Here is a 17,959-nt window from a genome sequence, read left to right on the forward strand (position 1 = left end):
GGATACATTGAACATTTGATCTTATAACAGGGCTGAGTTCAGGGGCCCCCCGGGCTCTATGCTTTTCATCATCTTCCTCTGGCACAACCCAAAGCCTTGAATCTGTCCAGGTTCCATTCCAGAATGCTTTTGATCAGGGATGTCCTTGATATTCTTTTTTCTGGAGAGCAACCTGGGAAAGGACTACTTATTGACAAGGAGCCTTGCTTCTAGCTGAGTCAATACCCAGAGGCCAGGCATATTTCAGGTCCGTGGTAGTAGGCTTCCCTTCTGTAGCCCCAAGTCACAGCAGGAGCTACGAAACAGTTGTAAATGTGCTTTACTCCTCTGTAATACCTGGTCCTTGGTAGTGGTCCTTGGCCATAGGATGGGGGAATCCGGGAATGCCAGGCTTCCAAAGTTGAAAATACAGAGCTCACGGATAATTGGGGTGTACAATCTGTGCTATGTAGACCCTCATCATTGAGATTACTTGAAGTACTTCATCATGGAGGATGGCAAGTGCCACATCCAGACGATGTGCACATAGTGACATAAACAGGGACAACTCTAAACACCTGTGTGAAGCACTTGGACTACTGATTCAGCTACATCAGTATATAGACATTCTCCAACATGGCAGAGCTATTACCCAAGCCTTGGGCACTGTGTCTTAGAAGTAGTGAGAAGGCTCCAACAAGTCTCTCCCTCTCTCTGTCTCTGTCTTTGTCTCTCTCTGATGTGTTTATAAAAAGATAAAGAGATATGGATATGTTTGGTGGAGGTGTAGCAAGGTGTGGGGGAAGTCGGTCCCCCTGGGGGCCCATGCTGAGGCATCCCTTCCCCTTGAGGGACCAGCCACAGAAGGTAGTATATAAAATAGTTTATTCAGGGGATGGGGAAGGGAGTTAAGAGGGTAGTAGAGGCAAAGAAAGGCAGAGGGAGAGAGGTGGGGAGAGAGGGAGAGAGAGAGACAGACAGAGAGACAGAGAGACAGAGAGAGACAGAGATAGGTGTAAAGGAGTCTAGAGGCTGTCCATGAGAGAAGGGTGAAGGGAAGAGAGGACAGAGCAGGAGGAGAAAGGCAAGAGCAAGAAAGAAAGAACAAGAGAGCAAAACGGAGAGAAGAGGGCAAGCAGCCCCTTTTTATACAACAGTCAGGCTTACCTGGCTGTTGCCAGGTAACTGTGGGGCAGAGTTTAGACAGTATGCTAACTCTCTCTCTCTCTCTCTCTCTCTCTCTCTCTCTCTCTCTCTCTCTCTCTCTCTCGTGTGTGTGTATGTGTTTGTGTGTGTCTGTGTGTGCCTGCATTTATGTCACAATGTAAATGTATTTCAAACTATGGATGTCCCATTACAGTCAATCATTTTCACACCCCTCCTCATTACCCTCACTCAGTATTAGAGTTATATCCCTAGGAGATTATGCTTAGCTCAAACAAGCTACAGCAAATTGCCTCTTCTAATTCCAACTGGAAACCTTTGGGGAGGTAATTCAGCTTTAAAATATTCTGAGAACACAGGTTTCATCATATACCACAAGCCATAACTTCGTAACAATAGAGAATAATAGGACTTGGTCCAAATCAGCCTAGACGTTTTGAAGTTCAGAGTCAATTCCTGAAGCATACAGAGAAATTCTGGTGCTCATGGCTGAGATGATAATTCCACAGAGATGATAAGATTTCTGTGATCTATGTGAGCCCAAGCGTGTCCTTCATGTCTTCATATTTTAACCACTATAGCTACAAATTGGAATCTCTTGGAGATGCTTTCTCAAGACGATATTGATACCCATACTGACTCTTGAGAGGAAGGGACAATTAAAGTCCTGGAAATGCGAAGACATTTATTATCATTTCTACTTTGGCTCTAATGCCCGTTGTAACTGACTTATGAGGGCTGGATGACTGGTAGCTCTCCTGAATCCTCTGGAACCTGATCACTACCTCTTACTAACACCTGCTCTAATAAAATTCTGATTAATCTTCATAAGCCTAAAGTAAGTTGGTAGAGCAATATCCTTTATATGGATTAAAAAAAAACCCTATATTTGGAGAAATCAATTCACTTACACAAACTCACATGGTAAATTAAAGATTATGTAACTCAATTGTTAATTACAGTTAATTCAATAATAATAATTTATGATGCTTATTAAGTATTTAGAATTTACCTATGTAAAATGTATTTAATTTTTTATTTTAAAGACAGCTTCTGGGCCTAGAGAAATGTCTCAATGGTTAAGACCACTTGTTGCTCATGCAGAGGACTCAGGCTTGGTTCCCAGTACCCACATGGCAGCTAACAGCCACCTGTAACTTCAGTTGCAGGGGTTCTGATACCCTCTTCTAGCCCTTTTGGGCACTTCATGCATGTAGTGTAGAGACATAAATGCAAGGAAAACACCATACACCTAGAAAAAAATCTTTATAAAAAAGTTAAAGATAGTTCAGTTGGGCACTAAAATATTCTCTCTCTCTCTCTCTCTCTCTCTCTCTCTCTCTCTCTCTCTCTCTCTCTTTTACCAGACCTCACTGAAGGTCAGGAGCGGTTACACAATGCTGTAGTTCAGAGCAGTAGATTGGATCTGGGGCAAATGCCCTGCTTTCATCATTCCTTGTTCAGTTTGGTCCTGTGTAAGACAGAGGTAGTGCAGCAGAATCTTTAGAAAATGTTGGATGAACTATTGGATGAGAACCATGTTAGAACCCCGATTTTCAGCATGTGAAAGTTCAAATTTGTGATTGTTTAAACCTTAAGCTAACTTAAGAGTGGGAGCCAGAGCCAAATCAGACAGACTTGGGCTGGCGTCCCAGTATAACTGCTTAGGAGCTGTGGCTGTGAGTAGACTCCCCTCTTTGAGAACAATCACATAAATAAAGTAGGGGCTGAGGTGGAATCCAGAATGTGCTTTCAAGGTCTATGTGTGGAAAACTTGGTCCCCTGGTGCTATTGGCAGTAACAGAATCTTCTTTCTTTTTCCTTTTTTTAATTTTTAGATTTATTTATTTTATGTAACTGGATGTTTTGCCAGTATGTGTGTATGTGTACCACATGTGGGCCTGATGCCCCTAGAAGTCAGAAAAGGGTGTTGGAAGCCCTGAAGATGGAGTTAAAGATGGTTGTTAGCTGTCATGTGTGCTGGGAACAAAACTTGGGTCCTCTGCAAGAGCAGCCAGTGCTCCTAACCCCTGGGCCATTTCCCTAGTACCAATAAAGTACAATTTTAAAGTTTAGGGTGTACCTTAACATTGGCAGATATGTTGGAAAAAGTTATACTACAGCACTGAAAGAGTTGGGAGTCACTAAATCATAGGTCAAAGAGATCAGCGAGGCTGGAAGTTCAAAACTCAGGTTCATATTCAAAGAGCCTCTGTGGGCTTTAGCTTGAGGAGTCTAGTGCAGAAAAAAAATAAAACAGAAGGAAGAAAGAGTCTTTATTTGAAATAAATCTTTTATTTATTTTTCCCTCTTATTCTTTCCTCCCTCTTTTTCTTATATGAATTCTTCCTTTCAAAGTTCACCCTTCATTATGTGCTAAAGATAAAAGGCACAGAATCAATAATTATGAGAAAAAAAAACTCTTTGTAAGCTTGAGATAAGCAAAGGTTTTTATGTATGGCATTGGAAGAACCTGTGGAAGAGCACATTAATAAATTAGATTGTGTCAAAATTAAAAATGATGGAGAGGAAATGATACCATGTCTGTGCAGTAATATATCCACAGAAAAACGTGTCAGTCAGTGGTTCACAGGGCAGGGGCCTGATTTTGTAGCAAGGTTTTATTGGAAATAGCATCATACTTGTTTATAAATCTATAACTCTTTTTATGTAACAATGAGAGAGTTAGATAGTTGCAACACAATTCTTGCAGCTCATAGGCTTAAAATATTTATATTCTACTTTTATAAAAGGTGTTTGCTAACCCTTGTTATAGAGCAGATGTATAGAATGTACTGATCTCTTTATTGTGATAGTAACCAAAGCAGGTAAAGATAGGGCCAGGCACACTGCATGCACTATGGTCCAGTTCCCTCTAGACTAGAGCAACTTCCTCTTAGAATACAGATCCTCTAACTTATTCCATGGTGCTTTACAGGAGTCATTATCTCTGTGGAAAAGATTGGTAAGCACAGATATAAAATCAAGTTTTCCATTATACATTGCCTTTGTCACTACTTGTACCTGAGTTTGTTCTCCCATTTAGATAGCATTTGGCGAGTTCCTTCCTCATACCAAGGAAGACACAGACCTGCCTTTCAAAAGCCCACATTGCAGAAGGATGTGCAGATAAACAACTAATATTCAATGTTGCAAGAAGTATTAAGCACAGGAAAGTATAATTTATGTACCCAAATACAACAGTCTTATCTTGTCTGTGGGGAATAGATACTGGGCAGAAATCATGTCACAACGAAGTAAGATCATGTGGATGTGATCATGTGGAAGTGAGAAGCAGGAACACAAGTTAATTACTGCTGCAGACCTCAAGTGAGGTCTGCATCCACATATGGTCTGTCTGTCTGTCTGTCTGCCTGCCGGTCTGTCTATCCTACCAACCCATCAGTAATCTGTTATCTATGAATCATCTATCTGTATGTGCATATATGTATGTATATATGTGTGTATATATTATATAATTTCACATACATAAATGTATACACAAATATCCATGACCTTTAGTTTGTAAATTAGATGTAATAAGAAATTAAGCACCATAACTAACAATAACATGGGATAATTATAACAATGCTCTATAATAAAAGTTACAGTAAGTAATGTGTTGTATCTTGAAGAACTCAAGACAAATAATGTGTGATGCAATAGTTGTTAAATTCACTCTATGCTCTCAGTGAATGCACACACAACTCCTGGCCACCTGCCCCAGTGTTCTGGTTCCCAGATGGAAAGACACATACATGCAACTTTTATTTCTAATATGTCTTAACTAGCTCAATGGTTGGGACACTCCTGAACCTCCATGTACGTGGCTAACATGCTCCTCTCCAGTATTCTTGAGTTAATACTTTCTAAATCTATATTGTATCTTTGCTGCCAAGGACCCTGCTGGGCAGCCCCTTGGGGTTGCTTTCCCCTTGCACCTACATTTCACCATCTAACCCTCCTGCACTTTCCCATGCCCTTGTCATAGCTAAATCCCCTCTTCCTTCTCTCCTGTGGCTTTTTCCCCCCCTGGAATCCTGAAAGTCCTGCTTCTGTCTCCCTGCCCCGCCATTAGCCACTGGCAACCTTATTTCGCAATCAGAGCCAACTGGGGGCAGGGCCCCTCAGCGCAGATGTGCAGGTTTCCATGTGATTTCAGGATCTGAATTAACACAAATAGCATAAGACCCAATCCACAATAAATGTGTTCAGACTATAGATAACCATGAGTAATTGAATGATTAAAAAAAAATATGTCCAAAGAGGGACCACTGAGGTTTACCACTCATTGCTTCTGCAGTTTGAGTTAGTCAACCTTTCTGAACATTGGGTGCTTCCTCCATAAAGTGGAAATGAGATAATCATCAAGGTTGTGATGAGGGTTACAAGAGCTGCTAAGTGTAAAGCACCAGGTCCGGAGTCACGGCTCATAGTCACTCCTGTTAGCAGCAGTGAAAGCCTCAGCAATCAGGAGCAGAAGCAGTTGTAGTAGCTGATGTAGAAGAATGGCCACAACAAATAGACTGGGCCAGGGCATGAATCCTGATCAGGGGTCATGTCACCAAGAGATGACATTATCTGGCTCTAGAAGCATGAACACAAGTGCTATAGTTTGGTTATTAACCTTCTCTAAAAACCCATATGTTGAATGCTTGGTACCCAGCCTGGTACTGCCGGGTGGTGCTGGAACCCTTAGAAGGTGGAATCTGGTAGGAGGACTTTAAGTTCTTGGTAGGGGGTGGGGGTGGGTTCTGCCTTTAAAGAGGATACTAGAGCCTTGGTATCTTTCTCTTCTTCTGACTTCTGGCATCTAGGCATGAATTGGTGAATTTTGTCCGATGGTCTATTCCCACCACCTACCCACCTTCCTAGCTTCCACTCCACTCCTCTCTCTTCCCCCTTTCCTTTCTCTTCTTCCTTTCTTTCCTCTTTCTCCTCTTCTTCCTCTTTCTTCTTTTGAGAGAAATTGTCACTATACCTCTCAGTTTGGCCTGGAACTCACAATCCTCATGTTACTGTCTATGCCTCCAAGCCCTGCTATGTCCTCATTTTGATGCCATACCATAGGCTGGCATGGGACCAAACAATCATGAACCAATGTCTATATGATGAAGTAGAACAAACATTTTCTCTTTATAAATTGATCATCTCAGGGATTCTTTCATATAAAAACTTGACTAACACAGTTATAATGAGAAGGATAAAGGGGGCACAGAGAGGATTAACTGAATGTGGTAGAATCTTCCTAGAAGATACAAACTTTTCCAAGATGGGGAATGAAAATTGGTGTCTCTCATCACCCAGGACTCAGTGCTTAGGTTTACAATCCCCCTTATGGCTCAGGCGTGAGAATGGACTTGGCCCTTGGTGATTTTCTCCCACGTTTGATTTCCTTCTTTCCTGCCTAGGTCTATAAAACAAAATTGAAATTCAGCAACATGTTTAAAGCTCTTGAGGGCTGATCCTTGACCTTTTCCTCCAGCCTCATTCTTTACTCCTTTCCCATTCTGCTATTTTGCACATTCAACTCAGCCCATGCATAAACCAGCATTGCAAAGTCCTATACACTATCCAACACTTAGTCCCCATTCTTGTTTCCTGCTTGATTTATTTCCTTTCTTCCTACTTGGGAGTAGGTGCTCCTTCGTTTCTACCTCTTCCCTCCCCCCCCCCCAATCTCACTGTCCTACTGTCCAACTACTTTACAAAATCTTCTATCCCATTTTTGAGAATAGTTCACTGTTCTCTATGCCTATGGTCACTGTTTTGAATCAAGCTCGCAGCTTTTGCTTTCCTGCTTTTTCCCGCATAAATCCATCTTCCCACAGTCACTTGAATGCTTGTTTTCAACAATATAAGCTCACTACATTCCTACTTAAAACTTTTCAATGGTTATTTGAATTGTTGAGTCTCTGAATCAAATATTTCTTGAAAAGAATATGATTCAAAATAAGGTTTATTAGCTTGGTCTAACTAGGGAGGCAGCCTAACACGGGGGACCTTGGGACACCTCAATATGAAATGCTAAAGGTATTTTTCATAGGATTCAGACTTGGGTTCGCTAATTTGAGGAAGGATCCAATAACGTATGGTTTTGTTCCGTATTTGGTGCCATCAGAAAACAATGGCGGTTGTACCATTAGGTATCTAGACATTGTTTTAGGTAGAAATTTTTGCTCTTTCTTATCTAGGAAGATTAGTAACAAATCAATATTAATCACACACTGACTTTAGAATCATTTGTATATTTGTTTGTGCTTATCAATTTTCTTTCCATTCATAATCTTGTCACTAGTGAGAGATGAATATAATTCCTGATGGCTATAATTGAGCTTGTGCTCCTGACAGTACTCCAGGATTATTATAAACTGAGCTTAGATGCAGGGCTCAGTAAGCAGAGACAATGTAAAGAACCTGTTAGAATTACTACCTCAGACCAAGTTATTCTGAGACCACAATAATAGAACAAAATAATCCACTTCATAAATTTGTCAACACACAGACAAAAATGAGTTTATGGTGCCACCTATTAAGTATCGCCTCAAAAAATTGCTATATATATATATATATATGTTTATACATATATTAATTTTAATACACTATTAATTATACATGTATATGTATCCTGAGCCCTATCTTTGGCTTGTTTGTTTCTTACATATTAAGTCTTTGATTGTACCTCAAAAACAGCTGTCCAAACTCAACCAGACATTTTTAAAGGTTTTCCTTTCTTGAAAAATTTTACAGAGGTTAACCTATTGCCCTGTCTTTGGTTGGGATTGACTTAATGTTCACCACAAGGGCCTCCTTCAGCCTGATATATTAAATTTTCACAGGTGGATGAAAGCCCACAAAGATGGGCTTAGTGCTTGCTTATAGATGTGACAACTCTGAAAATCTATGTGCTAGGTCATGATTGTGTATTAGGGTGGCCAAACACCTGGCCTCAAATTCATGATCTTTCTGCTTTAGCTTCCAAAGTTCTGGAATAATAGCATATACCAACATATGCTGCTGTTCTTCACCACCTATATTAAAGAATATAAACACTCATTGTATCTCTGTGTAGTCCCAGTGCTCTCCTTGTCTATAGTAGTGGGTTGTGGGTGAAGTCCAACCTTGAAGATACTCAAATCTCTGTCTTCATGTGATTGTAGCAACAGAGAGCCTCCCCATTTCTTGACAGTGCACAACTAGAGCAAAACTCTGCCCTTCTTAGCCTCTACTCCATCAGCCAATCACAGCCTAAAATGCCAGTAGAGGTTCTAACATGCTTTTCCTGAAATACTTACCTAAGTTGCTCATGTTTCTCTTATACAACTGCTTAAGAAGTGGTGTATTTCTCCTGGCCTCGGGCTGAAAGACCTTGGCCTTGGCATTCTTCCTTTGCTTGGTTGGCTTCAGTCCCATCAACCTTTCATTTCCTTGAAGACAAGAAACTCCTTCCTGCATTGGGGATTTTTTAGTTAATGTTGTCTTTACTCAGATCTACTCATAGATGATTCAGATCTTAGGGAAATGTAACCTGAAAATTAAGGTAGAGTGAAATAGCAACACCTTCTTGAAAATGGTAAAGAGTAATATCAGACATAAACCATTTCATATGACTATATAAAATAGATGCTGGCTATTTTACATTATAATGTAAAGAAAGATGCTGCTTTCTGCTGAGGTTTTAGCAACAAAATACTGTAAAAAAAATGTAATCTCCCATTTTCAATTCCTTTTCCCTCTCCTGTGGATGTGCATTGGCTAGGAAAGTTCATGTGTGGTTCCTGACTCAGGTGTAGAAGAAATGAAAGCATTGGATGAGTATCCTTCATTGATTCCTATGCTCTGCGTTTGTGGCTACTACTCTTGGTAACTTTCACGTTTTCTATGTAATTCTTACCATGATCTAAGTTATACTACTGTGTGTTGCTTGTCTTCATTCACCAGAATGCTAACTTCAGAATAAGAAGCTATGTTGAATTTACCTGAATGTCCTGGTACCTCCAATATATACATGCCTTACCTTGAGCATCAAACAGCATATTTTCAGTGAATTATTCTGCCTCCAGCTGTGTTTAGCTCTAGTGTAGACACAGCTGTCTCAGTTACTATCTAGAACAAAGGCTTGATGTTAGCACTCTCCAGCTTCAAAAACATTCATGAATTCTTTTTCCAAGGTGTCATTATTTTCCTCTTGTAGTCTCCTTCTCTTTGAAACCCTCAGAAAGCCCTGAGATTCAGCCACGCTGAATGGTCTCAGGCATGCTGCAAGCCTTCCAGTAGCCAAGCCCTGACAAGTGCCATTGCATCTAACTACAGTGCTCTTGCCTGCCTCTCCTTTATTACCCTTTTTCCTAAGGGGAAAATACACATTGTCCTTCAATGCCCAGATGCCAGAGTGCCCAACTTTTAAAGTGTGTGTGTGTGTGTGTGTGTGTGTGTGTGTGTGTTTGTGTGTGTGTTTGTGCTTTAACAGTTCTGTGTTATCTACATGAACTGCTAAACTCCATATCCTTCATGGTTGTATTCTTGTTCTTTCCCAAGAAAGTGTCTCAAGCACAATCAATGATCAGCTCCATGTCTTCACTGTTTCCTTTGGAAAACAAGTATCCTTAGCAAGTATCTTACATGCTTCTTAAGAAGGAATAAATGAGCTAATGCATGGAAAGCAGCGAGAACACCTGGCATATAGTAAACATCTCGTTCATTTATCTGTATTATTCACTTCAGTACCAGCTGGGACCCAAAGTAGTCTTGTCAAAACCCATTGCTGTTAAAATTGGTTGAAGTTTGGCAGGCGACTTCCGAAAGTTGAGCTTTAGAGATCTGAGCTAGCTTGGGAATTATTGGCATTTTCTCCTGGTGATCATTTAAGTCATTCATATAAGCCTCAATCTTCTTGCTATCCTGAGTTTTAGGGATAGGAATTGATTTGGTAGTTGTTAAGCAAGAGACATATGTTAACTCTTACCCTAGCCTTATGACATAAGTGATTTGATATAAAAACACCTTTCTTGGAATATTATTTAAAATCTTTTCTGGGTGCCTTCAGTCCTGGGAAGGACTTAGAATGGATTCTACACATCAGAGAGGGATAGGATATAGGACTATTAGATCACAAGAGACGTTGTGGTTAGGGAGTAAAAAGAATCTGGTTTATGAGTTGCTGAAACTATGAAGGGTTCCATGTATGGAAACCTTTGAGTTTCAAAGGCGTTAGTCTTAGAACTTCAAAGGGTTATTAGAGCCACAGGAGCTGTGGAGGCTGGATGTAAGCTAATGAGGATGAAACAAACAGCTGATGCCTCTGAAAACTGGTCTAATGAAGAGGAAGGGGTATGCAGAGGTGTGTGTGTGTGTGTGTGTGTGTGTATACAGTTCTCATTCTCTTTGGAGATGGAATAGTGGAACAAATTTTGGAGTGTTTTTGATTTCCTCATGGTACTTAATAAAGGAATAGGAGGACTAAACGTTTGAGTTCCTTCCTGTACTAAAAGGGTGTGGGTATATGAGGGATGAGTCTAACTGCATGCTTTAACACATCTTGGGTGGAGCCTAGGTTTGCATATTTGCTTGGCTACCCAGCCTAGGGCCTGCCAGGTGTCTCCAGGGCATATCTGACTATACTACTGGGAAAGCCATCTTCAGTGAGCACTGAATACCCTTAAACTCTCCAGAGATGTAGGATTCCTGGAGGCTGGGAGTGGGTTGGCTTGGTATTTTGTTGCCTAGGGTCAATAAGGTGAAAACTGGGTTGTGACCCCACCAGGTCAATCTTAGGGAGAAAATGACAATCTCTGAGATATTTAGAGCATACTTCTTAGTCTGAAGTGTAATTTGAACCTAAGCTACTTGAGTTGTTAAATACACTTGAAGTTCATACACCACTTGCAAGTACATACAGATAATTTGTCTGAACTGTGTAACAACCTGTGAGGTCAGGTATTTGTCATCATTTCCATTTCATAAGTGAGGAGCTCAGGGAAAGTGACTTGTCTTAGGTTGGGAACTTAAATTGGCTTTGTTGCCCTTTGGGACAAGTCGATACTGGTTTTATCCAAGGAAAGTGAACTGTACAGGTGGAGGGTGGATTTCAGAATCAGATGATCCTGGTCACCAGATCTCTCATGGTATGGGTATGGAAGAAAGTTTTGAGACAAGAATGAAAACTTTAGTCCTGTCATATGCTAGAAGAATAAACTTGAACAAATTAATGCCCATTCTCATTTCCCTCATCTGTAAAAAATGATATCTCAAAGGATTAAATAGCACAAAAGTGTCAAGCTGTCTCATATACTAAGTAAATGCATTGTTTTCTTTCCTACCACCTCAACATGCAGACAGAAACACAGACTCAGCAAGTTTATTTTCACCTATGTGCTTTGTCCCAATTTTTACCTCTAAAATAACTAGGAACACACTCATCAGAGACCTTTCTCAGCCAAAAGCTTGACTGAGAATAAAAGATGTGAAATGAAACTAAACCTTATTCAATTACAGCCTAGGTGATTGAACTACACATTCACAGTATTGCAGAAGCATTTGGCTTGGTGGTGTGGTCCTCTTCCAGGCTGCCTGCCCCTGGGATTTTTGCCCAGTGGCCTGGCATCATGCAGATTTACCCAGCATGCTTGATTGAGCCTGGCCCTGGCTGAGAGGATTACATTTTATCCAGTGTTGAAATCACTTGAAATTCCCCTTGTTCATCCAAAGACACAAAAATAAAAGAAGCAACTTGTGGTCTTGCTGAGAAGAGAACTCTATTGTCAGCCATTCTTGCGTCCTTTATTTTCTATGTGCCCAAAATAGATTGATCCAAGAAACACTTTTTTAAAGAATCTCAAGCACATGGATATTTATTTTGAACACCAAACATTTCTTCTTCTTCTTATCAGTGATTGTCAGTTCTTTAAAAGCTTTTGTGGTGAGACTGTTTTTACTGCTTTTCACTTTTGAATGTGTACCAGCACTTAGAGGGTCATTTTTGACCATGAAGCTCAAAGTTTAGAGGCCAAACCATTCTCCTTAAAGAATTCCCAAACCACGTATCACACACATCACAATCAATTGAATTCTCAACTCAACTCCCCCGTCCATCATTTGGGTGGACGCTTGCTTCCTATGTTGCTAGTTTATCCCTTAATAAAAGTAATAAATGAGGTGATGCTCTGGTATACAAAGGTATGATCAGGTCACTCAAAACCACTTTTTGGCTTTTATTTCCCTCTGATCAAAGGTCAGAACAATGTCATTCATTCATTCATTCATCAGGCTGTCACTCACAGCAGGCTAAAATAACAACAGCAATACCAGGGCTATGACTTTATACTCTCAGGTTTTATTAAAATGATCACTTTCTTCAATTCCTAGTATCTTTTCTTTTTCCCCTCCCTTTCTCCCTCTTGCTCTGGACCCCACTCACTCTGGCCCAAAGATATTTATTATATGTAAGTACACTGTAGCTGTCTTCAGACACCCATATAAGGGCATCAGATCTCACTGAGAGTGGTTGCTGGGATTTGAACTCATGACCTCCAGAAGAGGGGTCAGTACTCTTAACTACTGAGCCATCTCACCAGCCCAATTCCTAGTATCTTAAAGCAGATTCTATCCCACACTTGGCTTCAAGTTTGTGCTAATTTTTAAGTCTTTCAAATTATCATCTTGCGAATTTGTTAGGCATCATTCATGCAATTCAGAGAAAAAGAAACACTCTTCAGAAAGTGCTAAAATTTTTGGGGGAGATCTCTGTAATGCTTTATTTTAAAAACAATGTAAAGGTTAACAGTGAGGAACTGAAATTTGTGTATCTTAGTATGATTTTCTAGAGATTCTACCCATAGAATCACTTATTTTGTGAGGCGCTGGGTTTCATGAACACACTCTACTCCCCAAGCCCAGCAAGATCTTTGCTGCCATATAAACGATGAAATCAATGTCTGTCTGTCTGTCTGTCTCTCTCCCTCCCTCCCGAGACAGGATCTATGCAGTCCTGGAGCTGAACCAGGTTAGACTTGAACTCAACGAAGGTTTCCTACCTCTGCTTCCTGAGTGCAGGGATCAAGTGTCCACAACCATTTTTTTTTCCTAAAGATGTTATTTGTGTGCATGTGTAGTACATGAGTTTGCATGAATGCTAAGGTCAAAAGAGGTTGCCAAATGTTTTCATTTATTATTGCCTTATTGTCTTGAAACAGGGTCTCATAGGACATTGTTTTGGTAAGGAGCACCAAAGGATCCTCCCCGTCTTTGTTCTCCAATGCTGGCATTACAGGGACATAAAATTATGTTCAACTTTTACCTGGGGACTCAAACTCCTGTTTACAGTGCAAACAACTCTTACACACTGAAACATCTCCCCACTTTTTTCTAAAGGGTTTCTATACATATCTATGAGTCATACTGTTGTTTTTCTTTTTGAGGTATGTGCATGTACACAGACTCTTACCATGCAGCCTAAGCTTACCTCTAACTCCCAATCCTTGAGTTTCCTAAGTGCTGGGATGCTGCTATGTACCATCAATGAGTTTCCTGAATTAACCAAATAAGCTTAAGCCACTCACTTGTTTCTGAAAATCCTGCAATCTGTCACACCTGTGAGACACAAAATCCTAGGAGAGGGGTCACTCACGATGTAGACTACTTATAATCTGCTATTCCCCATAATGAAACTGTAGCCATGCCATTCTTTAAGCATGATCTTTGTTAACATATACTAATTTAAAAAAAATGCAGCTGGCAAACAGAACTTAAGGCTATGAATGAAATAAGCCTTTCTAAACAATAGAAAATTATACCAAAATCTTGAATGTAGTAAGGCCTTTTATTGTGCTGTTTTCAGATGTTTACTGTTGTCTAGCTTGTTTTCAGGAGTCAACTCTTAGTGTTGACTAATATCTTTGAGGATATTCTATATTGTATTCCATCAACCTGGTAAGTATACATACTTGTGCATTTAGCTGATCTTTCAATTAATTATAATCTACTATAGTATTGGTCTCTTCTTACATACACAACTGTATTTCCACACATTAGAAAGCAGGGTCTCACTTCCCCTGAGCTAGCACAGTGCTTGGCTGAGTCCTGTCATGTACTTGATTGGAGTTCCATATTACCCTGTATGGAACCCCTTATAGAAGAGGAAACAAGATGAGTCACCCATCCCTACATCATGCAACTTATGCCCTCCCTGAATCATGGTTCACTGATGAGGCAGAATGTACTTAGACTTGGGTCTCCACCTCAAGATCTCTTGGGTTTTAAAGATAAAAATAAATGATACCAACAACCTCTGGATTCATAACACACAGCCCTCACTGTAAATGACCTTCCCCAGGAAAGTGTTACCTAGCCTTCCACACCATGCGGTTCTCACAAGAACATTAAAAGTTGAACTTTATTGTGTTTAAGAATCTCTGGCATTCTCACTGGGGACCAGCTAGGCCTCATCCTCCCTTCATGACTAAGTCTGGAGAATGTAAAGTGCTAGAGTCTTGTGACTCTTTAACTTGATTAACATTTTTACCCTGTCCATGAACAGATATCTGGTCATAGTACCTATATGACTGATCTGATCTGTTAACTTGCTATAAACTAAGATTAACCCAATATCCAAGTACATTAGTCAACATTAAGCCAGGCTGTTACTTCATATCCTCAGACCCAAGTATGGAAGTACTGCAGGCTCTTTTTCCCTTTTCTTTCTCAAATGTAATCTGAAGATATGCAATTGCTGTTCTTTGCCCAGTGTGGGCAACAGATACTTCCTTTAACATGGTGGGATGCCGCTGACTTCTAAGAACGTGTAACAAGAATTGTTTTTCAATGCTAGGATGGATTGCAAGATCACATCTTCCCCTCCACGACAAAGATGTAAAGTTGTACAGAATATACAAAGCCCACAGCACACTCACTGCCTCTCCATAACAATGTTCTTTTTATTAGGGTTGTTTGAATGAAGATAGTCTAGGATTTCCAATTTGTTAATTCAGTCTTTGGTTAGTAAGTCAACCAAACTAGTTACAACCAAAACTAGTTTCTCTTCTGCCTGTAAGACTGTTAACTAGAAAGATTACTTAGTATCAGGAAGGGTAAAGCACTAAAGTGGAAGGATAGTGCCCCTATTTATTATACCACCAATGCCAACAAAAACATATGCACACATATGCATAGTCAGAATAACGATGTATATCTTCTGTTCATATGTGGATCAACCCTACTTGATGAAATACCTGTGGTCTAAGGTTTTCCAAAATTGATGCTGAGAAAACTAGGCCCCAGGGAACTACCAATATTCCATTAGATCAAAAAGGGAGACAGAGGAAAGAGCTAACAGCTACATTTGCTTGTCCTTGGCCCCATAAGGGCTCTCATGTGCTGAGATTCCCATGTGATGAGAAGAAATGACACGGAGGTCATGAATAGACCTCACGGTCCACTGTGAAAGCTCTTGAAGGACCTTCAAGCCCCACAGCTTCTTCTCAAAGAGGCCACCATCTCCAACTGTGACAGGCATCCCATCAGCCTCATTTTCAGGGATCTTCTGTTCCAGAAGCACCATTAACTCCTCTAGCTGGTAGGCAAAGGCTGAAACTTGGAGCATAAGAGTATGTATTGCCTGATGGAAGTCACCTGCAGTTGGGGTCAAATGCACTCTCTGGTCTTCTAAAAGCTTGGTTAACATCCCTTGGAAGGTACGGTAAGCTTGGAGGTTCTCTTGGAGTCGCTCTGCCTCAGTCATCTCACTCCAGCGATCGGTGCTTGCCACTGGTACACCATCCACCGAGTCAAGGTTGGTATTTTTATTCAGGCCCTGATGTTTTACCTGGCCAAGGATATAGCAAAACATATGTTCCATATCATCTCAGTTTCCTTCTTCAATCACAAATACAATTTCCTTGACTTCCATAGTCAGTGATCCAAGTTGTAAAGAAAATGTCTAGAATAAAAACCCTTCATATGGGAAGTCGTGATCCCATAGCACTGCCTGAATTTCCTTATCCCCAATGTCGTCCCAAGGTGAAGCCAATCCTTTAGAATACAACTGGCTTTTAAAAAGGTAAGCATCTGAGTCTCATAACTGACAAGGCTTTTCAAATTTTATCAATTTTTAGAGAACTTAAATCTATAACTTTGATCATAGGCCAATATTACCAAAGTAGGTCTTTAGACAGAGGCCCTTTATGAGGAAACAAGCCCACAACTGTGGTTGACATTTTCCCAAGACGCTTTTTAACAGATCTATTTAGTCACAAGGATTCTGATGTGGAATACTAAAATGTAGGTAGCTTATAATGTACAGAGGGCAACTATACATTTCTCTAAAATTTCACATATAGTTTTTCTTAATCAATCCTATAACCTTTTTATTTCTAAGGTTCAAAAATTCTATGAAGAACCAAGACTATTGTCTACCTATTGTCTACCCTGGTAGGATTCAGAAAAAAGGCAACCAAATAATGTATATTCTCACTTGAGGAAGGACCTGTCCACCTTAAACAGCTTGCATAAGGGCAGTAAGGTTATGTGAATTTTTTCAAGGGAAAGAACATGTCAAATTATAGGTGTTTAATATATGACTGACTAGGGAGATAATATATCATACATACATACACACTTGAATTTTCTTAACTGGTTATGGGGTTGGAACATGATGGTTAAGAGTTGGGCTAGAAAAGTTGAAAACAGACAGCAGCAAAATAGAAAACTTACATAAGATTCCATAAGAGCAGTCAGGTCTGAACGAATCTTCCTTGCTAGCCAGATAGAGCGGCTACAGAGGTCCCGGCGGTGAAGGGTCAGAGGTGATTGCTCTGCGAAAGCCATCCCCTAAATCAACTGTCCCAGGAAACAAGTGAGCTGGTTTGCTTCTGTCTTCACTAGTCCAAATAAGAAATGTGACTCCCACAGACTAAATCTACTGGGCATTCTCTAATGGGATTGTGCACCCCCATCCCCACCCCCTGCCTGACTCAGAGGTGGCAGCAAATTCCTGGCTGTGGATTTTGTGCCTGTGGAATCAAAGGGCCCTTTTAATCAGTCTTTTTTTTTTTTTCCGCAGCGTCTGCCTCCATCTCTCCTCCACTCAGTACTTAGAACTTGTTTTTATGTCATTGTTTTGCTTTTGTACTTAGCAACAAGGTCACTATCACACTAATCCTCATGACACCCACCCCTGCCTAATGTAGTCTGGTATTTACACATAATTTGACTTTACTATTCTGTTTTCTATGCTCGCTTTATTTTAATTTGTTTTATCCTGGCAAAATGTAGAATTGAAATAGGTGTCATTTAATAAATGACTCATATTATGCTACACATTTAAACTTCACTGGATTCTTGAGTAATTCTGGGCTGAATATTAGTATTCTTTGGGTGTAAATAGTTTTCTCATTTGACATAAAACTTTTATCTGAGAAATTAATGCAACAAACTAGATTCACATTTCTGCACTGGTCTTTGGCTTTATTTTCCCCCCATTTCCTACTGGCTTTATAGTTTCTTTGGGTAGCTCCTGACAATGTGCAAGAAACAAAGTCTACATGAGACAAGTCCTTTGTAGCCATCTTTCCGTTCCCATTATCTGTAAGGTTTAGACTTGTTTAAAATTAGCTAAAGGAGCATCTCTAGTCTCAATCATGGTGCCTTCCTGGTAGCTACAGGATGTGAAAGACACTGTTTAGGCCTGTTCTCTCCCAAAGGAAACACCCAACCCAAACTTGGTAACATTTCTCAGGCACTTTTACTCAAGTGACAACATGCTTCTTTTTCTTCCCAGTCCCACTCCATGCTTAACAAGGGAATGAACAAGGCTTTGAAATGA

At 40.2% G+C, this 17,959-nt stretch overlaps 1 protein-coding gene across 1 annotated transcript; it reads right to left on the reverse strand.

Annotated features, from left to right (window-relative positions):
- Positions 1-15,056: 15,056 nt before the first annotated feature.
- Positions 15,057-16,990, reverse strand: Cntf (ciliary neurotrophic factor). The gene is made up of 2 exons (XM_034520274.2): positions 16,849-16,990; positions 15,057-15,961 (listed from the first exon to the last, which is right to left on the reverse strand). Exons 1-2 carry the CDS (start codon positions 16,960-16,962, stop codon positions 15,473-15,475), a joined length of 603 nt encoding a protein of 200 aa, XP_034376165.1. The 5' UTR covers positions 16,963-16,990; the 3' UTR covers positions 15,057-15,472.
- Between the last annotated feature and the right edge of the window lie 969 nt (positions 16,991-17,959).

This window comes from Arvicanthis niloticus, chromosome 1, assembly GCF_011762505.2.
Source record: "Arvicanthis niloticus isolate mArvNil1 chromosome 1, mArvNil1.pat.X, whole genome shotgun sequence".
Classification (NCBI taxonomy): Eukaryota; Metazoa; Chordata; class Mammalia; order Rodentia; family Muridae; genus Arvicanthis; species Arvicanthis niloticus.